The sequence below is a fragment of the Sinocyclocheilus anshuiensis genome, unplaced genomic scaffold, assembly GCF_001515605.1.
Source record: "Sinocyclocheilus anshuiensis isolate Anshui unplaced genomic scaffold, SAMN03320099.WGS_v1.1 scaffold1554, whole genome shotgun sequence".
NCBI lineage: Eukaryota > Metazoa > Chordata > Actinopteri > Cypriniformes > Cyprinidae > Sinocyclocheilus > Sinocyclocheilus anshuiensis.
The window spans coordinates 274,542-298,107 of record NW_015547711.1 but is presented as its reverse complement, the minus strand read 5'-3'; the positions used below and the strand labels follow the sequence as shown (position 1 = coordinate 298,107).

The 23,566-nt window shown below is 35.7% G+C and overlaps 2 protein-coding genes across 2 annotated transcripts in view; both read left to right on the top strand.

The window, feature by feature from the left end:
- The window catches only part of LOC107704022 (polycomb group RING finger protein 5-B-like), a 20,822-nt gene extending 11,924 nt beyond the window's left edge, over positions 1 to 8,898 (top strand). Inside the window, exons 6-9 of the mRNA XM_016506855.1 lie at positions 2,884 to 3,029; positions 3,561 to 3,659; positions 4,079 to 4,168; positions 7,922 to 8,898. Coding sequence (XP_016362341.1) covers positions 2,884 to 3,029; positions 3,561 to 3,659; positions 4,079 to 4,168; positions 7,922 to 7,969 — 383 coding nt within the window. The 3' untranslated portion in view covers positions 7,970 to 8,898. The remainder of the gene's footprint in view (positions 1 to 2,883; positions 3,030 to 3,560; positions 3,660 to 4,078; positions 4,169 to 7,921) is intronic.
- Positions 8,899 to 13,820: 4,922 nt separating this feature from the next.
- LOC107704016 (probable E3 ubiquitin-protein ligase HECTD2) overlaps positions 13,821 to 23,566 on the top strand; it is a 19,198-nt gene continuing 9,452 nt past the window's right edge. Inside the window, exons 1-15 of the mRNA XM_016506843.1 lie at positions 13,821 to 13,829; positions 14,653 to 14,685; positions 16,579 to 16,705; positions 17,494 to 17,632; positions 17,713 to 17,815; positions 18,423 to 18,512; positions 18,648 to 18,712; positions 18,825 to 18,870; positions 20,412 to 20,521; positions 20,717 to 20,865; positions 20,969 to 21,092; positions 21,586 to 21,682; positions 22,049 to 22,156; positions 22,443 to 22,575; positions 23,528 to 23,565. Of these exons, the coding sequence (XP_016362329.1) occupies positions 13,821 to 13,829; positions 14,653 to 14,685; positions 16,579 to 16,705; positions 17,494 to 17,632; positions 17,713 to 17,815; positions 18,423 to 18,512; positions 18,648 to 18,712; positions 18,825 to 18,870; positions 20,412 to 20,521; positions 20,717 to 20,865; positions 20,969 to 21,092; positions 21,586 to 21,682; positions 22,049 to 22,156; positions 22,443 to 22,575; positions 23,528 to 23,565 (1,371 nt within the window). The remainder of the gene's footprint in view (positions 13,830 to 14,652; positions 14,686 to 16,578; positions 16,706 to 17,493; positions 17,633 to 17,712; positions 17,816 to 18,422; positions 18,513 to 18,647; positions 18,713 to 18,824; positions 18,871 to 20,411; positions 20,522 to 20,716; positions 20,866 to 20,968; positions 21,093 to 21,585; positions 21,683 to 22,048; positions 22,157 to 22,442; positions 22,576 to 23,527; position 23,566) is intronic.

Here is a 23,566-nt window from a genome sequence, read left to right as displayed (position 1 = left end):
CAGCGGCAGCTGGATGCAATAATTGCATGCCAATGTGCATTGGCTCGTTTAGTTTACACTCGAAGTAGATTGGTCTATCAAAGCGATATCCCAATTCGTCGGTCACCGACGTGACGTCTCTGTTCCCTCCTTCAGGGAACGAGGGTTACCATACGTAACCAAGACGTTAATAATAACAGAAGTTTCATATTTGGCTGAACTTTAATCCCACACATTAGGCTCTCCTGGCTAATAATTTATAATTAATAATTCATTACATTTATATAGCGCTTTTCTAGGCACTCAAAGCACTTTACATTGTGAGGGGGGATCTCCTCGTCCACCACCAGTGTGCAGCATCCACCTGGATGATGCGACGGCAGCCATAGTGCGCCAGAACGCCCACCACACACCAGCTTATTGGTGGAGAGGAGACAGAGTGATAAAGCCAATCAGTAGATATGGGGATTGTTAGGAGGCCATGATGGTCAGAGGCCAATGGGCAAATTTGGCCAGGATGACGGGTTATACCCCTACTCTTTTCAAAAGCCTGGGCTTTTTAATGACCACAGAGAGTCAGGACCTCGGTTTAACGTCTCATCCGAAGGACGGTGCTTGTTGACAATATAGTGTCCCCATCACTATACCGGGGTGCTAGGGCCCACTCAGACCGCAGGGTGAGCATCCCCTGCTGGTCTCACTAACACCTCTTCACAGCTCAAATGAATCTACCACACTCTGTTTCAGTGACCTTGACTCAGAGGTGGTGGGTAGTAAGATGCGAGTCATCAGTATAGATGTATCTGTGTCACTCTGCTCCATTGACTCCAGAGAGAACTACTAGAGTCACTCTCTACAACTATTTTATACAGTTACAACGGTAAAGATTAGCGCTGAATTTTTAAAACTATTTATTTACTGTTAAAAAAAATGTAAATAAAAATGTAAATATTTGTGCTCTATCAATAATTGTAACATAAAGGCAACTATTTAGTAAAATAATTTAGTGTTTTTTTTTTTTTCCAAATTGGCTAACTGACTGAAAAATCTGCCATGGTAAAATAAATTTGATTAGTTTTTTGCAGTTTCGGTTTTTTATTAAGTAACACACTGGCCAGCAAGTTAGAATTTGCTCTCACGAGGGTTTCTGTTACAAGATGACTTAATTTCTGGCTTAAGACCATATTGAATGATGATGAAGACACACAAGAACATGCCATTCATTTGTTTTTCTATGTCATATCAGTAGTAAACTTACATGGCCCTATTTGTTTTGGCCAGCTGGGAGGCGAACTACTGGATGCCCCATTTAGTTAAATGATGTTTTGTGTGATTTGTTGGAATGTATGAGTTTTTTGTTTGTGTACCACCATCTTCATAATCTAGAGCTCTTGTGCTCAATGTATGAACCAAAATGAATGGCTTTCATAATACTTGGGGTCTCCAAGGCAACTTGTAAGTGTTTGCAGCTGAAAGCAGTTCTTAATGATGAGATAATTGCCACATTCGTGATTTTCCCAAGAGCATGTTTTTGAATATTATCTATTTCATATAAAAGAGAGCCTGAGAAAAGATGCAGATGCTATTTTGCATTAGCATATCTATTAGCCTGAAATGTTCAGCGTTGTGCCCCGCATTGTCAGAGGAGCACATAATGTGGCACATATTTAGTTTTTTTTTTAATGAAATTTATGCAATTTTCACACAAAATCCAAATGATTTCTGTTGAGCCTTTTTTCCCAATAGGAAGCTATTATTTTCATGTGTAGACTGATCTATACAGGGATTTTTTTTGTTTTAACCATTTTGGGGAGTCAGAGAAATGTTAAAATAAAGTAATAATAAATAAGTCAAATCACATTAATCTATATAGTGCTTTATACAATACAGATTGTGTCAAAGCAGTTTCACAGTAATAACAAGAAAATAACACTTAACACATAAAACAAATTAACACTTAATGTTGAAAAATTAATAAATTGTTAAAAATTGAATTTCAGCTGTAAAGCAGCTCTACAGAAGTCAAGTTAAGTCAACCTTTATTTATATAGCGCTTTTAACAATACAGATTGTGTCAAAGCAACTGTACAGCATTAATTATGAAAATAGTGTGTCAATGATGCAAAATGACAATAGTAAACACTAAATTTTCAGTTAAAGGCAGTTCATCATTGAATTCAGTGATGTCATCATCCAGCTCAGTTCAGTTTAAATAGTGTCTGTGCAATCAAGTCGACGATATCGCTGGAAATTAAGTGCCCCCAACAAAGCAAGCCAGAGGCGACAGCGGCAAGGAACCAAAACTCCATCGGTGACAGAATGGAGAAAAAAACCTTGGGAGAAACCAGACTCAGTCGAGGGGCCAATTCTCCTCTGGCCAGACGAAACCAGCAGTTCAATTCCAGGCTGCAGCAATGTCACATTGTGCAGAGGACTCAACTGATTCCTGTGGTCTAGTCCCGGTGGCCGTCTAGGAGACAAGGTCTTCTCTGGGGATCATCTAGTTGTTCTGATCTCCGCTTGTGAATGCAAAAAAACATTTTACAACTGCGTAGAAATGTTTGTTTTCATTGTGCTTCAGTCAGTGATGAGCCACAGACATTGATGTTCTGCTGATTTATTTAAAGACCTGTGTTGTTGATACAATGATGACCATCTGATCTGGAGACAGGCTGGATCTGGTGGCTACAGTGACCTCGGAATAAGAAAGAAACAGACTAATATTAGTGTAAATGCCAGAAGACAATAGTGTCATTATTCGGCTCAATTTAGTTCAATGTTGATTCAATTTATTTCAATAAATACTACAAGTAAAGAAATCTGTGTGAAAGGCAGATGAAACAGCAGTTCAGACCTTTTGATAAAGTCCTTTAACATGACCACCTCTGTTTTGTCTTTTTCCAGAGGATGGCCCTATATGTAAGGAAGCCCGAGTGGATGAAGAGGATGATGTTAAAGGTGGTGGAGACTACCACAGGAGTGATCCGCAGATAGCCATCTGTCTAGACTGCTTGCTTAACAATGGGCAGATGGGAGAGAACATTGTCAAGGTTAGCCATCTTGAATTATCTCTCCTCCTCCTATCATACTATCATACTTCATGTGTGCCACTCCATGTCTTCTGCTTCTTTTATCTTCTTTCTGTGTTGGTATTGCCCCCTCATCCCTTCTAAAGGAAAGGTGATCCAGGATCAGATTTTTTACCCAAGATCCTTGTGATTGACATTTTAAGATTAAAGCTGAAGCTGATCCTTATTCTTTTTCTAAAGCCTGGTATCAATAGGTATAACTCCAAAGCACAATCTTTTCCATCTGTTCCCATATTGCCATTATCTCCCTGTTTGCTAATAATTCTTTCTTTCTTTCTTTCTTGCTTTCTTTCTAGTAATATTATGAAATATTGTTACAATAAAAACTTTTCAGTTTTAATGTATTTTAAAGTGTAATTTATTTTTGTGAGTTTTCATCAACCATTACTCCAGTCTTCAGTGTCACATGATCTTTCAAAAATCATTATAATATTTTGATGGGGTCGCAACTTGGAAATTTGTGCAAATTTGTCATTTCGCCTTGTTTTCCAGGGCTTAATGAAAAAATGTATTCGCTGCTCAACAAGAGTGACTGTTGGAACAATCAAGAAGTTTTTAAGTCTGAAGTTAAAGCTGCCCAGTTCTTTTGAGGTAACACCTGAATATCTTTAGTCTACGTAGTTGACCATTTTTCCTCTCAGCAAAAAAAGATGCCATGATTTGGTGGATATTACATATTGCCTATCCATTTTGTTTATATTTCACATGTCTATGTTGTTATGCATTTTGCAGAAACGTTTGTGCAAAGCTTATATATATCAATATATATTTATCAGTATGTGTGTTCCCTAGTAATCAAACCCAAGACCTTTGCATACAGGAACAGTCCTAATGAAATATGCTCTTCTGGGACGCAAACATGTCTTTACTTCATTGCATGTGTTTCAGCAATTAGCCACTATATTCTCAAGTTTATCATGTTTCTGCTGTTTATGTTTCGCTTGTTTGCTTGACTGTTTTGGTCCACCATACAATGAAATTGCTCTCACAGTCACTAGCTTTTTCTGCAGCTAGATGTTCTATGCAACGGTGAGATCATGGGTAAAGACCACACCATGGAATTCATCTACATGACCCGCTGGAGGCTTCGGGGAGAAAATGTAAGCCATGAGAATACCAGTATCTCCTCCTCTCCTCTCTTCTCATGTGTGAAATGTAAATCCTCTCATCTTTTCCACTGGGATGAGCAGTGCGGTAGACCCTATTACTCAAAGCAGGTTCATAGCAAGTTGTGTGGCTTTGCTTTTCATGGTATTTACAATTTAAAGCAATGAACTTAAGACAGCCATAAAACTTTAAGGTTTATTTCAAAACAAGTCCGGTCAGTCCCACACTGCCCTTCTCAGTTCGGCATGCACTTCAGAGTTAATTCTAGCATTATGATTGTCACTTTTACACAAGGCTGTCATGGAGTATGAAATCGCTGTAGTGGTGAAGGGGGTTACAGACGCCCCACTGGGGGGTCTGTACTCTGTTCTCATACCCAAGCATATCCTCTTGCAACTCTTGGGTGCCTGTATACCCTGTTGATATGTGTACGACTTTCCATCTGTGCAGAAAAGCCACCCCTGAACATTTCACCATGTTTTTTTAAAACCACATAACATTTTCTTGAGTTTTAAAATTTCCATTGCCCCAAAGATTAAATTTAATAATTAAAATTTTCATTTTAAACAAAACAATACATATAATTTAATATAATATCATGTAATATAATGTAATATTTATCAGTTGACATCCCTAGTAATTATTATTATTAATTAATTATTTATAAATGTTTTATCATTATTCATCACTTAAATTTATCACGCATTTAATGCATACTGTAAAATCCGAAAGACTACCCTTAGAGTTTCCCTAGATTTTGAAATTGACTTTAAATAAATTGAGAATTTGATTTTAAAATTGAAAGTTTTTTTTAAAGCAAGGATTCACATAATCAGTTTAGGGATTCTGCCAAAAAAGTCACAACAATTTTTTTTCCTGAAAAGCTCCTGAAGGTATGAAAGTTACATGAGGTTAAAAATGAATCGTAAATTGAAGGGGCACAGAACTGGATCAGAAAGCGCCGGCACCTCATCTCTCATTTTTCTAGTACAGTAGAGAAATCTCCTTCCCTTGCTTTCTATAAACAGGTCTCTGATAGGGTTGTTTGAGTGTACTTTAGATTGAGTGTGTGAGTTTTTCCTGTAACCTGTCAGTACTATCGTGAAGATGTTCTCGCATTCTCAGTGCAGATTGATAATGTCTTAATATTTGTTTTGAACAAAAAGGCTGTGGCTTTCTTGTAAAGAATAACTCAAAATATGATCCGATTATAATAGAGCGCAACAATAGAGTTCCATATTCCATTCATTTTCTCCATAGAGACATTGACTTGCAATGTATATAACAGTAATGTATAAACACTCAAGACAGATGGTCCATGAGCTCAGAGATTAAATGAGAGTATGTCAGTCTGATTTAAACTTTTTTTTTTTTTTTTGTTTTTAAAATTTGCGTTTAATAGTTAAAAACATATTTAAGAAATACATTTTCAATAAACTTGACAATATATTTTCCTTGGATCAGTGCAGATTGATAATGTCTTAATATTTGTTTTGAACAAAAAGGCTGTGGCTTTCTTGTAAAGAATAACTCAAAATATGATCCGATTATAATAGAGCGCAACAATAGAGTTCCATATTCCATTCATTTTCTCCATAGAGACATTGACTTGCAATGTATATAACAGTAATGTATAAACACTCAAGACAGATGGTCCATGAGCTCAGAGATTAAATGAGAGTATGTCAGTCTGATTTAAACTTTTTTTTTTTTTTTTAGTTTTTAAAATTTGTGTTTAATAGTTAAAAACATATTTAAGAAATACATTTTCAATAAACTTGACAATAAATTTTCCTTGGATCCACCAATCATAAAAGACTATGGTCCTCATTTATAAATAGTTGTGTATAAACCGTCCTAAATTTGTTCTAAGATCGTTTCTCAAAAGTGTGTAAGTGTGATGCAGAGAAAACTAATGTGCGCACAAAAACATGTGCGTACTCCTCTCTTAGATGTGACATTTATAAATCGCAAATGATCTTGAAATTGTGTGCAGCTGACTGGTGTCAGATCTCCGCCTTGTAAACACCCCCTAATTAATATCATTAGCATATAAGAGAGCATCAGTCAATGTCGAAAACCGTTATTTGAGAATGGCGAGCGACAAGAAAAACAGGATGCCTTTTTAGCTGTCTTGGTTTTAATTTATGGAGTGAATCACAGAAACAAACCAAAACTCAGCATAGCTTGTCTCACGGTTTTTTTTCCTTAGTTTTATTTAAGTGAAGCTTATTTCCTGTAAGCTTATTTATTTAATTATATACAATTTATTCTGTTTTTCCATTCACACAAGTGCGTCAGATGCATGATGACATGTCAAAACTCATGTTCTGTTTATAGTGATATTTGCACATTTATGGCATTATTAACATATAAATTAATCTAATTTAGTTTTTATTTAACATTCTAATCTTGTCTGTTAACAGTTAAGCAATTATACAGCGTCTGGAATAATATCTGTCAGGAAAATTATTATTATTATTATTATTATTTATTATTATTATTATTATGCACATTTATGGCATTATTAACATATAAATTAATCTAATTTAGTTTTTATTTAACATTCTAATCTTGTCTGTTAACAGTTAAGCAATTATCCAGCGTCTGGAATAATATCTGTCAGGAAAATTATTATTATTATTATTATTATTATTATTATTATTATCATCATCATCATGGCTGCTGCTTATATTTCCAAATACCTGCAGTACTCCAATTTGACACAATAAAAAGTGCGTACGTCTGCTCAGACCCTGACGTGGCTCTAAGCACTTTTCCACGCAAAGACTGTGTTTATAAAAATTAAAGTTCCTGTGGCTTTAAGCGTACACACACTCTGAGATCAAATTTGTGCGTACGTATGCTTTATAAATGAGGTTACTGTGAAAGCCTGAACCACCTCAAAAGAGCTGGCTTGCCATTCTCTTAACATCTTTTAACTTATGTAGAAATTTTTGATTTTTTTTTTTGAAGGTTTTGATTCAGGCACATGATTTGCAATGATTTGTATGATGAGTAGTTCATTTCTTCATAAAAGAGGTTAAATACAGTATTTCTATGATTTTCAAATACTACTTTCCGAAAGAAAGAAAGAAATTTACAATGTTGTAGCTGGTTGATTTGGTTTATGGCTAACAACCTATTTTTAAGGATTTCTTGAAAACCCCATGGGGAAAATGAATGGAAAAAAGAAAATACTTCAAAAGTTACTGAAAAACTGGATGGTCATTCTTGTTCTTAATGACATATTAAAGGTGCAGTAGGAGATCTTGGAAAATGCTAAATTTAGCCTGATAGCACTGAAAGCGAACATCCCACCCTCCCTGCAATCACCGTCCAAAGCCATGCCCCCTGAACGCATATACGCGCACAGACCAGAATACCAGAGACAACATTACTACAATAGGCTACATACAGGTGATATAAATACATATAAATATTTCGACCACTTAACTTAGTCTTAGTGATTGCTATCGGGATGTGAAGAGACTTTCAACCAGCATAACAAAAAATGTTTCTGAAGACAATCACCTATTACACCTTTAAGTAAAAAACAAACAAACAAACAAACAAACAAAAAAAACTAATAGACCTAATGAACTTAATCTATAGAAAAGCACAATAAAAGTCCCCTAACTGTAAAATCTGTAGATACAAACCATGTCATTTACGTATTTAAAGCTTGCATACTGTACCGGAAAATGTATGTTTTACACTTATCTACAACATGTCTCTTTCTCCAGGGCTACCCAATGGTACTTGAATATCGGCCACGCATTGACTTTGGCTAGGTTGAAATATCCTGCACTAATTTCAGCTGATCAACAGACAGCGAATTGAATGGGCATGTCCAGTTCTGAAGAAATACTCTACCCATCTCTTCTGTTTAATTACTTTAGCTCTCTTTATTGGGATCAGTTAGTGCATTGAATCTTGTGACACTTACCATGTGCCACAGGGATTTGTGATTTGTGTCTCTTCCCATGTTGTGGTTTATTTACCAAAGTGACAAGGGCCTTCAGCAATTTGCATATAATGGTATCTCCTTTGAAAAAAAATGTCATATGATATAAAAATCTCAGTGCCTTTTCCCATACATCATCTAATGAAGAGCTTCTGTGGACGGCTGTTTTATAAAGATTTATAAAGAGGTGTTATCAAAGAATTTTTCCTTTTGTGTTCCACAGAAGGAACAAAGTCCATACAGGTTTTGAAAAACATGAGGGTGAGTAAATGATGACAGAATGTTCGTATTTAGTGGTTTAATATTCTTAGTCACCTGATGTTTAAAGCTTTGGGCTGGTTCAGAGCCTGCAACATCCCCCAAGGGTTTTAAGCTGGTCTGTTTTTGATTTTGCCCACTTAAGGGGTTTTATTTATTATAGGCCATACCTCCGTGCTCACACAAATGCCTTTTCTTTTGAGGGTTTTGGTGACTTCTTTGCACATGTGCCTCATTTTTTTTAAATAAAGGTGAAGTTAACTTGGCTAAACACGTTGAGTATAGGTTTTACAATGTCATCACTTCCCTGGCATCCTAATTGAGAAAAGAATTGAGCTTTATGGTCATTGTGTCATTATTTTGGTTTATGGTTGACAGGCAATGAGTTAAAAACTTTCTCACAATTTGTAATTCTCTAGCTTTTCCCCCCAAAATTATAGAAAATGGGTATAATGTTCATAACTGCTGTCTTGAATGTTGAGTCGTGCTTGCCTGTTTTATGTCAGAATACAATTTTTATGTTAGTAAATCCTGAATCAAGTAGTCCAAAGAAAGAAATGACAAAGTAAAGGAAGTATTCATAGTTTATTCTTGCAAAATAGAATTAAAGCATTTGCTCGACCACATTCATAGGCTTCATTACAGTATGTTAGTCTAGTCGTATTACACCAAAGACACTCTACATCATCTGACCACATGGGATACATACTAAAAACTGTTTGTCTTACTATACTTACAAACAGAGGCCATGTGGCAAAAATAAGGCTTGAATTTCTGTGCATGGAACAAAACTACCTAATTTCTCAAACAGAGTTTGATATTTTTCCCCCAGTACTCAGTGACCTATTTGTGATTTTTGTTTAAATGTCTTCACAAATCTCACTGAAAAATTACTCCTGATAGAAATCTTAAGCAACAATCAAGGTCCTTTAAAAAAATATAGAAAATATAATTTTGGTATTGTTTTCACATTAAAGACGTTGACTTTAAAGTATAAAATATTGTGTTTAATTGGAAGCCGAATAATATGTGTTTAGAATAGACCCTTGAATGTCCTTGTGCTGCAATGATCAATATGTATTTTTGTAAGGAGCCCTTGTAGATATTTTATCTTTAAAAATGGAAATGTATGTTTGACAAACGTCAAATGCTGCTTAGAATAATCTATTCTATTTTTCAATGTAAAGTCCCTAAGTTGATTTATTTAGATTAGAAATGTATATAACATATGACAGTTAATGTATTTGTGTGACTTTGTTCAGAAAAATACACTCATGAATATTGATGTTATTGGGTGTCATTTTTTTATTTTATGCTTATGTCATGGTAATTAAAACTGATGACAAAACACTACAGTGTTTAATATGTTGCATGTGTTACAGACAGTTCAGTTCTTTCTCCCTCCTGAAAATGGTCTCATTGCACTGTGGTGGGTGCGGCAGCACTGCCTCATATTTTCTCTGTGATTTCATCTAAGGTTCATCTTCCAAGGATAGAATTTCTCCACAGCCAAAATCCATCGACTTTTCAAGTGATTCGGCTTTCATTGCTTTTGATGAGGAGAAAATGCTGCAAAAAGATCATTTCAAGATGAGACACATAACCCATTCTCTTACACACATACTTGTATATATGGTTTATGGGGACTCTCCATATGCATATTAGTTGTTTATACTGTATGAACTGTTCTTTCTGTCATCTAACCCTACCCCTCAAAGAAAACTACTGGCATTTTTTTAATGTCAAAAAACGTTTTTGTTTTGCCATTTGGTTTATGAGGACATAGGAAGTGTCCTCGTAAACCATGTTTATGTTGTAATAGCCATGTCATTACACACATTTTTGTTCTCATAAACCATGTATTCAAGCACGCGCACACACATTTTATTTAGAAGCTTTATGAGGGAATGTGTGTGTCCATCACTCTTCATTCTCTAAAATATAAAGGTCATAGAGCATCAGATTCACAAAGTTCCACCACACTGCAGCTCACACAGCTTTGCTTTCTGGAAGTTAATGCTCTGGAAGATGCACCGATCTGCAGAGAGACACTGCACTCATGAAAGTGGATTTCTTCCACTTTCTCAAACAGGTCAGTCATAACACTTCTGGATTTCCACTCTGTGGTATAGCCAGCCAGTCAGTTTTTCCAAAAGCACTCTCTGTTCTGTCTAGGAAAGTGTATGTCTCTTCACCTGTGCCAAATGCATTATCCATCTGCACAATAGAGGGTTATTGGAACCTTTCTCTGTAAAAGAGAACAGAAATCAGAAATTTGGAGATAGGAAAACATTAACATTTTGTGGTGATACTGGAGCCCTTGACAAGATATCACCTGATCCATATATATATACAGTGGGTACGGAAAGTATTCAGACCCCCTTCAATTTTTCACTGTGTGTGTGTGTGTGTGTGTGTGTGTGTGTGTAGAGAGATATACCTTCTGGAAAAAATAAAAATACATGTATTGAAATGTAACTTCAAATTTCACCATTTATACTACATACACTGTAATGTTCAGTCCAAAGATGATGATGGGTCAAAAACTGATCAAAGAAAACAGTTTATTAAAGAACACAAATAAGGTAATCCAAATAACAAGCCAAGCTACAAAACAGTGTGCAGAGCACAAACACTGCATGTATATACACGTGTGTGTGTGTGTGTAACGGGAAGTCAGACTCCGGACAAAGACAAGTTAGAACCAAACAGGCGGGTTTATTGTACAGATTTCAATGAGCAACAATGGCAGGCGAGTAATGGTAAGTATAGAGTCTTTGATGCAGGGAATGTAGATATTGATGATAATAGTCTCTTTACCAGGATGACGGCACACACAGTGAGTGAACAGGTTGATGAAGGGATTTTCCAGGAGCTGGTTCCAATTAACTGTTTCAGGTAAATAGGGTTGAGAAGACACAGGATAACATGGGGAGACAAAGGAGATCCAGGGCCATGAAGCAGGTAAATGAGAGCATAGAGATGAGACTTCATTCCACAAGAGGGACCAGACAATGTGACTGAACTGTGTTCTCTTATAGTGCAGGGTGCTAATTGGTGATGACTGTCAGGTGTGTGTGCTCAGAACTCGGGTGATTGTGATCGCTGATAGGTGGAAGAGCCTGGCTTGCCTTATATATATATATATATGGGTGCCCATGGATCAAACCACACTTGAGCACACAAATGGAACAGATTGACAAACAAGCTGCCAATAATTTTTTTCTGTTTCTTTCTTTTTTCTTTAAAAAAAAAAAAAAAAATCAAAGGTATTGGAGCATTCAAGTCAAATTAAACCCCTGTACTTTTGAGCAGGCAGTTTGGCATCTCAGTTTGGCCTAATTAGTTTCCTTATTTGCTCAGCTGTCTGCATTTATATGTCTGTGTTGGCTCCCCTAATGTTTAACCAAACATTTGTGCCATACTTTCAACTGAGGTGCTTTTCAGTTTGACTATTAAATAAACATTTAGGAACACTGCTCAAGGTGGAACTGAGCTGAAAAAGATCAAGAGCCAAATATATTGCACACTAGTATAGTCAATCTTTTGTGTTCAGTATTAAGTCCCTTCCTGGTCAGCTTTCATATATAGCAACACATCCTAGCATATATTTGTGTTAGTGGCTTGATGGTTGCCAGTCAAACATTCGGGATGATGAAGACCCAGATCAGATAATTCACTCTGAGAACTAACCTACTGGAATAGTTATGTTTAGACTTTTTTTTAAATATGAGAGAACTTCATCCCCTCAGTGCTCAAACCGTATTATGATAGACAGATGTTAAATTAGACTGTCATCAGCAGTTTAATCCATTAAGAAAACAAGTGGCAGGCCCAAGTGACACAAATCAATGCAACACTAAGGGGTGAAATACAGTGGTCTCTCCCCAGAGAAGCAGCATCAGACGCAGGTAGTTCACTGTTCATTCACCTAAATGTAGTCTTATTGCACTACTTTATCTTTGTGTCTGATTTTTAATTCTAGATTCAAAGATTCAAATCAAATAACTAATGAAAGTAAAGCTTGCATTATTTTTGATGCAAAATCAGTGACAGCTTTGACTTGACTGGGTGGTACTTTTCAGTATTAGAAGGTATACTGCTACAAATTTATTAAACATGTTAGTGAAGGTGGTTTGCTGAGGAGCCCACAAGTATGTAAAGCTGCCTGAGACTGATGGAGAATAGAACTATCATCAATTCCACCAGGAAGTTTTAGAGGCTGTTAGTGTAACACATAAGTTATAGGCATGAGCTTATGTAAATTTATTTAAAACCTGCATAAACATTATATTTTAGTTGACATCATTCTTATATCAACATAGCTAAAACATTGGCATGCTGAACAATGTAGTTGTGATTCATATACTGTATGCTATTGAGGCTATGTCACTGCGGTTATGTTTGTTGTTATTGTAATCCCTAGAGAAGAATGTTGTGAAGTAGGCAGGATCGTTTCATAAATTCTCTGTTTGAAAAAATGGACAGTATTTGTTTTGCACAAAAATCTAGACCTGTCTGATGTCTCGACGTCTTCAGAAGCATCATGTTCATCCATTGCATCAACATTGATTTTTGACGATCCCCCAAGAAGGAAACCAAGGCTGACAGAAGACCGTCCTGATAAACAAGCAACACAAAAGGTATGTATATGGTATATAATAATGTTTGGTGCTTGTCTTGGAAGATGATTGATCAATATATGTGCTTTATATACAATAAAGCACAACTATAACCTCTTTGCATACCACTTCAAAGCACTTGCTGACAGTTTTTTTTGTCAGGGACTTAGAAAATTATAATGAAAGAATGTGAAAAAATAATGGGGACCAGAAACTGGTAACCATCTTCAGAATATCTTCTTTTGTGTTCAGCACAAGAAAGACGTTAATACAGGTTTGGAACATCTTGAGGGAGACTAAATTATAGAATTGTCATTTTTGGGTGAACTAATGCTTTAACATACTTGTTGCTGAAATGACTGAAGTACATGGGTAAGAATTTTAATATAATGTATTTTGTATGAATAGGGTCTGAGTTTAAAATTAAGGAAACATGCATACTTTAAGACTTAGAACTCCTCAAACTATCTGTTACTCTCTTGTTTACCAGTGTAACTCTATGACTGAAAAACAGAAGAACAACTCCACAAACTAAGAATGCACTTGAAATTGTCACTTTATTTCATTATTTGGAGGACCCATATTCTTAGAATGGATATGTATGTAATTCTTTCAGATTAAATATTGATGCAAAATCTATTTAACAGTTTAACTTTTGGTTAATGTTTGGATATGATTAAATTTATTGTTTTTGTGTTTTTGCTATTTGTGTTTTTAAGAGCACTTCTCTGATGCATCAAGTGGCTCAGGGTACTTGGTTTGGCATAAAGACTGTACAGAGATGTACAGTCTTGAACCATGGTGATGGTAAGATTTAACATAACATATTAGAGAATTATGGGCACAAACACCAAAAATAATCATAGCTTTGTTGCTATTTGGCATTACCAGAGTTTCTGTGCTTCGTAACATTCATTTTGAATTTGTCCTGACAAATTACTTTGCAAAATTTAATTGTTATAAAATTAGTTTTTATAAAATGAGTTGTCAAAACAGTTGTTTTCATCATTTGCTGGGTAGATGTTTTATTGACCTTTAATTTTAGATTCAAAAGGGTAGGACATCTCTGCCCTCAACATCACAAAGCCACAATAAGGGAGCAAAGATCAGCCTCCTTCAGGCAGCTGACTATTTAGTGAGATTTGTTAAGGTGCGTGTTTGAATTTATCCTTAAAGATTCGCCCACCCAAAAATTTAAATTCTGTCATTAATTACTCACCCTCTTTATTTACAAAATATTTATCTCTTACACTCGTTCAAAGAACATCACAATGCATGCATGTTGTGTTTTTGTGAAAGCAGATGTTGTGTGAACATGCATTGAAGATTAATATTATGTAAATAAATCCAATTCAGAGTCATGAATTGTTTTTTTTGCACAAATAATTCAGTCATGTTGCTTCACAGAATTGAGGTTAAACCACTAGAGTCACATTGATTACTTTTATGATTTCCTTTGTTCCTTTTTTACTTGGAAATCAATCAATTCAAAAGTCTGAATCTAAGCAAAATAGTTTCTTGTTTGAGTCACAAAAGTCCAAGATGATTTAACTTTTTCCACTATAAATTTGCTGTATTTATAAAACACAAATAGCATTCATTTGAATTGATCTGGTTTTGTGTTGTCTAGATGGGACCCATGCAGCATTCCAATATTGTTGGAGTAAGTTGAATCTGCACAGCCTTTCCTGCTCTTTGAAACAACTATGCACTGAACTTTACTGTTTGCAAATGGACACAACTGATTTACATATCTGCGATTTTTCATCTGCTGAATGTTGTGTTGACTCAAGCACTGCTGTACTGTGTTGCAACTGTAATCCCAGACTAAATTTGAATTTAACTTAATGGATTATTATGTTGTTTTCAATGTAACTCTGCAAGCGGTCACAAATTATTTCCTGACAGTTACTGTCAACTCTCCTAATTTAACCTGGTTGGAGTAGTCATGCCAACTCCTGACACTGGAGTTAAAAATATCTAGAGTTAAAATACATCTTAATAATGTTAAATTGTCACTCTTTAAAAAATTAACTCCCTGTGATGTGGAGCACAGTTGTTTTACAGTGTAAATAACTCTGTCCTAGTGTTAAATCAGTAACACTTATTAAACACTTTAACTCTGAATATATTGGGACAATATGTTCACTCACACAGAGTTGATTTCAACTCTAAAAGAGTTGAAGTAACACTGATTAATTTGCTGGTCAGCCGAGACCATATATATATATATTTTTACAGCTGTTATTAACATGCATCTCAATTGCGTCTCCTATGTGGTCGGATTTCATTGATGATAACTCTCAGATTTTTATATATATATATCATTTACTAAGTCAGTATGTTAAGGCATGTTGATAGTAAAGTGCAAAGACGCACCAAAAATCACTTTTTCCTCCAAAATATACTTTCTTTTTCAATATCAGCTCAAATGTGATGATCAGAATGGAATGCATGACGCTATTTTGGAGCAGCTAACTTCAAATATGCTTCATGCTTCACATGATCTGAATGAACCGGACAGTTATTATTTTTAACATTACTCAGCATTTTGGTTTAAACAGGGCCTAAATATTAAAGTGTACATCATCTGTTCATTGCCTTTATGTACAGTTCATAGTCTTAAGTGAAATCAGCAACCCTTAAATCCATTTATTAAACCTTTAAGATTACACTCTTTTCATTGCGTTAATGGTCACAATTTAGATTGGGGACCAATTCTCATGATTAACTATCTATTAACTATGACTCAATAAACTCCTAATTTGCTGTTTTTTAATAGTTGGTAAGGTAGTTATTAAGTTAAGTATGGGGTAGGATTAAGGGATCGAAAACACTGACATGAAGAGTAATGCATTAATATGTGCCTTATAACAACTAATAAACAGCCAATATGATAGTAGTATGCATGCAAATAAGCAACTATAGTTAAAAGTGGGAATGGGTCCCTAAACTAAAGTGTTATTGTATAAACAATACTTTATTATTTTAAATTTATTTATTACAGGTGTTATGCATTAAAAGGAGGACTGTTACCAGAAACAAATTCATTGGCTTTATTTTGAATGCAATTCAAATGTTTTTGAATGAAAGAAAGAAAGAAATACTTTTATTCAGCAAGAATGCTTTAAATTGATCAAAAGTTACAGTAAAGACAAATTTCAAACAAATTAAGTTTATTTAACAAAGTTCGGGAGGAGCGTGTTCAGGTAATCCAACCAATCAGTGTCGAGAAGAGGCCTTTATTTATAGCTGTCCCTCATCTTTCTCCCCAGCTTTGAGTAATGGCTGCTGAAATGTCAGCTTTGCCATTATAAATGACATTTTTAAAAACATATTTAAAACAGTTATTTTAGGGGTGAGGGGCATATATTTTTAGTATTTATTTTTGCTTAATTAGATGTTAACCTGTCAGTTTAGTGTAGTATAGTAATTATAGTTTATTGTAGTGTCTGTTCTCTATTGCTATTTGTTTTATCAGAAGAGTACAGGTGTGCTGCAACACAATTTATTTTCTAGAAATATTGGAATATAACGAGGATCATTTCATCGGCAGAGCTTGGATCGTGAGCCGAAGCTCCATTTCCCCTCTTATGGAAGCTTCATCTCCACCCTGAATCACAAAAGAGAGTCAGGCAGCCACAGTCTTTCTTCTCCGCTCCTGCTACCTGCAGTCAAACAAGGTCAGACTGCTTCCAGCGCTGCCAGTTCTGGCTATTTCTTGTTACATAACAAACACATTTTATCCATCCATAGTCTGTGCTTTAGGTCTACAAGCAGGTAAGTAACTCAAGCAAGGGTTACTATGGCTTTAAAATGATACTGTATGCATGAGTGATTTAAAGGTAATTCCCTTTTGCAAAAAACAAAACAAAAACCTCATTGCATTTCAAAGCAGTCCATTTGGCTGCTTTGAATTAATAACCACTTCACACTGTTTTAAGCAGATGTTTTCCTTTCTTTGTCTTGGAGATCAAAGATGTTGTCTGTGTGATGCACAAGTGTGTTCACGCCTAACATGTCTTTAGCACAGATGAGCTGGGGACTTGTTAGGAAGACTCTACATGAATGGGGGCCTGACGTGGTGCTAAAGCTCATTAAATGTTCTCACTTTCCCTTGTAAATTCACTGAGCGAACCTTGAAAACGTCAGTTGTTCCTACTCTAGTCCACAAGTACAAATCGTTTTGTGAATCTTATCTCATCAGGCTTAATCAGTGCATTTGTTGAGAAGTAAAGGACTAGGGTGCCTTTAAATATAATAACACTGTGCTGATGGTGATTGCACGTTACCAGGTGGTTGTTGGGATGCTGAGAGTCATTGTTTAGATAGTTGTTTCTGATAAGATAATGACAAATAATTGTTAGCTGTAGAGTGATTGCAAAAATCCCCCTGGAGAGCATGATGAACAGCCCACCTTGCTCATATTGTGAACTGCTGTCTAATTCATTCTGTGTGCGTTTGTTTTCAGTGAGAGAGCTTCCCCCAATATGTCCAGATGTGAGACAGAAGCATCGTATCTCTATTGATGTTCTCCCTCCAGAGGTGAAGGCTCGTTTTGTCTCAGAACCCATTATTCCCATTCGGACCAAAACCGCCAAAGAGTTTCAGTATGTACTTCTTCCGTTAGTCACCCTACAGTATTCCCAGGTCAGTTACACTGTGCTTAACTGTCTTTGTCCGGCTGTAGGGACGATGTTGAAAGGGCAACTATCTCAGGGGATTGGAAGCAAGTTCATGATTTCTACTTGACCACATTTGACTCCTTTTTGGAACTCAATGGTGCATTTAAGGTGTGTTGAAGCTCCCAATACAGTCTTGTTCATGTTTCAAATGTTTTTACTAGGTTGCTGTTGATTGTTTTCTTATTGCTTTAAATTGAACACAAGCTTGCTTCCAAAAAGGCTCAAATTAACCACAACTTTTACTGTGAATTATCAGTTCACTTAGTGTGTGTAAAATATAACAACAATCATTTAAAATATATTTGTTTTTTACAAATATTTTACTAGTTGCTCAATTATTAATAGCATATAATTGACTTATCTAAATGTGCTTTTATTTAGGCTTTTGAATAATGGTCAATTTTATGAATGAAACATCCTTTTAAGTGTAGCCAAAGTTTTTAATGAGAACTCTTGGAAGTCAGTGGAAAAAGTAACCGTGAAAGTCAGGAAAGGGGGAAAACTAAACATTTTGGTCTCAAAATGAATCAATGAACTCATTCAGGGAGTAAAAAAAAACATCTGCATATAGTTTCATCAGAAAATCTTATTCTTATATGAGTTGAATGTTTTACCATCCATTTTATATGTGAAGTATATATAAAACACTCCATGTAAGTGGATGGTAGAAAGTATGATTAATGTTTTTATTTTATTTATTTATTTATTTTTTCAGAAAGAAGCAAATGCTCCCTTCAACACTATTGAAGACTCAGGAGTAAACATCAAGTTTGTCAATATTGTTTATGATGCCTTACTCCACACCGTAAGTAAGAAAATTTCCATTGCAAGAACTGACTGAAGTTCTCTTATAATTAAATTACACAGTAACCCTTTGTGCTTTTGTCTTTTGTTTTGAATTTGGTTTTAACAAAATTGGTTTAATCTGGCTAATTTGCAGCCCGCGGATACACAGAAATCAGTCCTGAAGGGAATTATTAATAGCTTATTAAGAGAATGGAAAGGGTGAGTAGTGCATTGTGTTCTCTCACTGAAGCACTAAAAGAAGACATGAAGTCTTTGCAGAAAATAGTGATTAAAAAATAATCACTGTCAGTTTTGTTTCTGTATTTTTTAGGCCTCGCACAAAGGATGACCTTAGAGCGTATTTTGTTCTCGTGCAGGTAATGGCATTGTTTTTGCACACTTGTGTGTCTTTTTTTGTTTATGAAGAAATGATTAGTTCTGTTTATCTCTTAAGAAAGCAATTTTCTCTTTCACTATTACATCCTGGCTTAATGGGTTGATCTTCAGCTGATTATCAAAAAGAAGCTAACTATATTGAGTTTATAACCAGAACTGTACTTATTTGTCAGAAAAATAAAATTTGGCTCTAAAGTTTGGATCTAAATTAGGGTGTTAGAATTAACATAAGATGCATAAAATTTATATATATATAAATAAAACAAATACATTTTATGAACAGAACTGATATCAGTTTGAAAACATAGTGACATCAGCATGTAACTAAATGATATGCAACAACAGGGACTGCACTAATCAGTGATTATTTAATTTGTCAATCATATCCAATCTACGTATGAACAGATTGATTCACCATAATGAATCATCACAGTGCACAGTACGAGAGTGAGAGAAGACAGTTTAGGAGATTGTGTTTTATCTTAGCATGCTTGCCTGTAAAGCTTCTTGCACATTAAAATGTGATGTGGTGTAAAGTTTTGGTGCTCATTGGAAAAAATAGTTTTGAGAACAGCTGTGCTACTGTCACACTACTGAAAAATCTTTACACCAACACAGCTGATCTATTCACTCTTACTAGTGACCAAGCTAATGCCATTAATACAAAATTGCCTTCATTACACGGAACCCAAAGACGTGATACTTTTCTGTAATACCTGTAATTTCCCTTTGCAAACCAAAGCAGTTATCTGCGTGCGATCCTATAGATGTGCACGTACACAGCAAAATTGCTCTAATCTGACTTTGATTTGCCCTTTGTGTGGGCAGTCACGTTAAACACCCCAGGGTAAGTAAGAGGCGAATCTGAGTTTCAGGAAACTCTTGATCTACTCTCTCACCACATGGCCCATTGACTCCAGCCATAGCTCTGCTCTGGTGCAGACAGATCGTGAGCTAAATGTTTACTTCACACATGACCAGCGCAGGCTGGCCTGGTACTGTCCAAATAAGGACACAGCCACTGGATTTAAACCTGGGAAGCCGTGGGCAGAGAGAGAGATGATGGCTTGGTTAATTGGGATTTGTTTTGTTTTGGGTTTTCAGCTTTATGAAATGTTTTTTTCTTTCTCTACATTTGATGGGGATCAGTGGTGGTGAGAGTTAGACATTTTCATAAATGTACAGCATGTATAGATTTCGGTCTTCTCCAGAGTTCGCATATAGTGCTATTCATCTCCAGACTGTTGATGGGCTCTCTGACCTACATTTCTCTGGAGAACATGATGAAATTGAAAAGCAGAGGCAATTATTGGGCTGATCTGTCTGCCACTAATGTCAGGCAGCCTCTGTATTATTTGCGTTTGCTGTGCCTAAGGAAGGGATGAGGTCATACTGGAGAGGAAAAGAGCTGGTTTCCGCTGCAATGCCACTTCTTATTAAAAGCCAGACTTCTTTCTCTGCTCCTAAACGAAAAGTTATATTTCCTTTTTGAAGTTTGCTGAAATGCCTCTCTGTGTCGCAGAACCCTCAGTACACCAGCCCAGCCACATATGTCATCTATGCACACTTACTGAGGCAAATAGCATCCCTGGCTGAAGCGGACCACCATTTCCTGATGCACTGGTTTAAAAAGTGAGTCTGACGCAGCCAGTCTGTTCAAGAGATCTTTTTTGAATTCTAAGTACTGTAGTTGTAGTTTTAATTGTGAAATGTGTCAGTGCAGCAAATAGCAAAGGTAGCCAGTGTCAAGGTATTACACAAATTGACAGTAAAAAAGGAGTGTGTATGGATTATATTTTCCTGCTTACAATATGTTTCATCTTTTAGGCTGCCTCAGAAGCGTTTCAAACAGCTGGTGGAGCGTTTGCAGCTCTTCATCACTACCCGCCTATTTCCTGCCAAGCCAGATGAGTTGCCGCCCATGGCCAAATGCTCCTGGTGGATTCCCTCAGCCACTAAAGTCCTTTCCCTCCTTAGTGAGTACTACTGTGCTGGCCACTAGAGAGGGCTTGGAGATAATCAAGATGCTTTCTCGTAATTCTTTACAACTGATTCTGAACATGGGTCTTGTTTTAACAGATGCTGCAAACAGCATTTCCTCTCCCCCTATCATCCCTTTCACTGATTTATACAACCTAACATTGGACCACATAGACTTTATGGAGGATTACCACACATGGCAGGCTCACGGAAATTCAAACAGGTGTGACAGCAAAAATATAATTTTTCAAATTCAAACATCGCATTAGAATTGGTTTCAGACAATATTTTATTTTTTACAAAATAATGAAAAAAAATTTGTTTCCACAAAAATATTAAATAGCACAACTTTTTTCAGCATTGATTGTAATAATAATAAGAAATGTTTCTTGAGTACCACATCAGCATATTAAAATCATATGTGAAGGATGCTGTGACACTAAAGACTGAAGTAATGGCTCCAGAAATTTCAGCTTTGCCAACAAAGGAATAAATTACATTTTAAAATATAGAAAAGAGTTGTTTGAAATCGTAATAATATTTCACAATATTTTTGATCAAATAAATGCAGCCTTTGGTAAGCATAATAGACCATTGTATGCAAAAGAAAAGACTTATTTGCTATTGGGATTAGAAAAATAAAAGTAATTCAAGATATATTGCACACTATAAACTCCTACTCAAAACCAAGCAATTTCCGATCTATATCTTCTCAGGTTCACCTTCTGTCAGTTCCCCTTCATCCTGTCCACAGTTGTGAAGAAGGCCATCATCCAGAGAGATTCTGAGCAGCAGATGATCAGCATGGCCAGGGTGAGAATTCACCTGCACAATGAGCTTTCACTATAACTAAAACTCTTTAAGATAAAAAAGATGATCTCTGTTTGGGAAAATATGTATTCTAGTTTGAGACTATTTTCTGATAACAATCCTAGCTTGGGTGGGGCGGCCATTCCTATGGCTCCCTCCCAAACATATGTGTCCAGACTGTAGGATAAATAGACACGTGGCTGGAGCATAATATCAACATACACCGCAAGTAGACAGACATCATCTCTCTTAGAAATGTATTACTCGGAAACAAGAAATATAGACACATGGAATACAACCTAGACGTGGCCATGTTCTGCAAACTCATTTGCTGAGTGATAAATGCATTTCTCTCTATGTCTTGTGCAGCAAACCCTGGTGGACAAGGTTTCTCGCAGGCAGAGGGTGGATATGAGTCTGCTGTTTCTCAACATTAAAGTTAGGCGTCTGCAGCTGGTCAGTGACTCACTGGATGAGGTAATACTGCTTGGTCCAGATCTGTAAACGTAGAATTGCATCTGTTCCTGTAGATGTTACCAGGAGCTCCTTTGAACCACTGAAATGTATTTAGCTCTATAAGAAGGCAGAGATTTGTATGGACTGCACTGCTCTGTATAAAGTAGCACAAATCTACATTTTGTTTTCCTAGGCTGAGAGGACTTTCAGCCAAAAGCATGTACATTATGTTCTGGAAAGTTCTAAGTCTGGCTAAGACTTAATTTGGAAAAATGGCCCCTCCATAAATGTGTTCCTTTTTTAATAGCTTTCGAGAAAGCGAGCAGACCTGAAGAAAAAAATGAAAGTGACGTTTGTTGGGGAAGCAGGGTTGGACATGGGTGGACTCACAAAAGAGTGGTTTCTTCTCCTGATTCGACAGATTTTTCACACAGACTATGGTAAGATGGTCAGGACAGACAGTGCCAGTCTTGGATTATATAAAATAATTTAATTAATAATAATTTAATTTAATTAATAATGTAATATTTTCATATAAAAGTGGTAACCACTGGAAGAAAAAAAATCAATTGTCTCATAAAAAAGTCTAAGCATATTTTTAAACATACGTTTACTTGAAAGGCAAAATGGCAAAAAATGTTAAGACTATTTAAATGTTCACTCTTAACATCTTAATAAAGATGTCTCCCCAATAAAACAATTTAGTGAGGTTTATTAAAAAATATTGATATTTAATTAAAGTTAACTTTAAAACACACATGCAAATATGCATGCATATATATGTATGCATGTATATATGTTGGTGTGTGTATTTGTATTTATAAATGATTTATTAATGTTAATTTTCATACTCAAAACCCTTGATTTTTAATGAGAGCAATCAAAAGAATGAGCATAATTCTTATCACTGTCTGACAAAAACATTTTTTAGAAAGTAACAGAATTTGTGGACCTTATGAGAGTAAAAGAACCATAATAAAAAGAAAGAAAAGTAATGTAGTTAGATTAACTTGCATAATTAAATTAAAACTGCACCACAATTTTGCAGTTGCATAAATTAAAGCTCTCTGTAGTGTAATGTGGCTCAGAAACAGCGAAAATCAGAAATATTGATAAATATATAAAGTGTCAGGTACTATTCTAATAACACAGCAATGATAAAGTGAAAAAAGCTAACATGAAAATACTAAAATGCCTGGCTCAACAGGGCGCTAGGATTTCAGAAAATCACGTTTGTGAGTATCTTCAAGACATGAAGTATCAGACTTCCAGTCGTCAGTCCTCATTTGCATATTTTTAGACAGCGTGTGTAAATAAATAAAATTCAGTGGGTGTTGCTCATTCTTAGTGAATAGTAATTGCTCTTTTCGGTGTCTGTATGTCATGTTGCAGGCATGTTCACGTATGTGGAGTTCCAGTGTCATTGGTTCA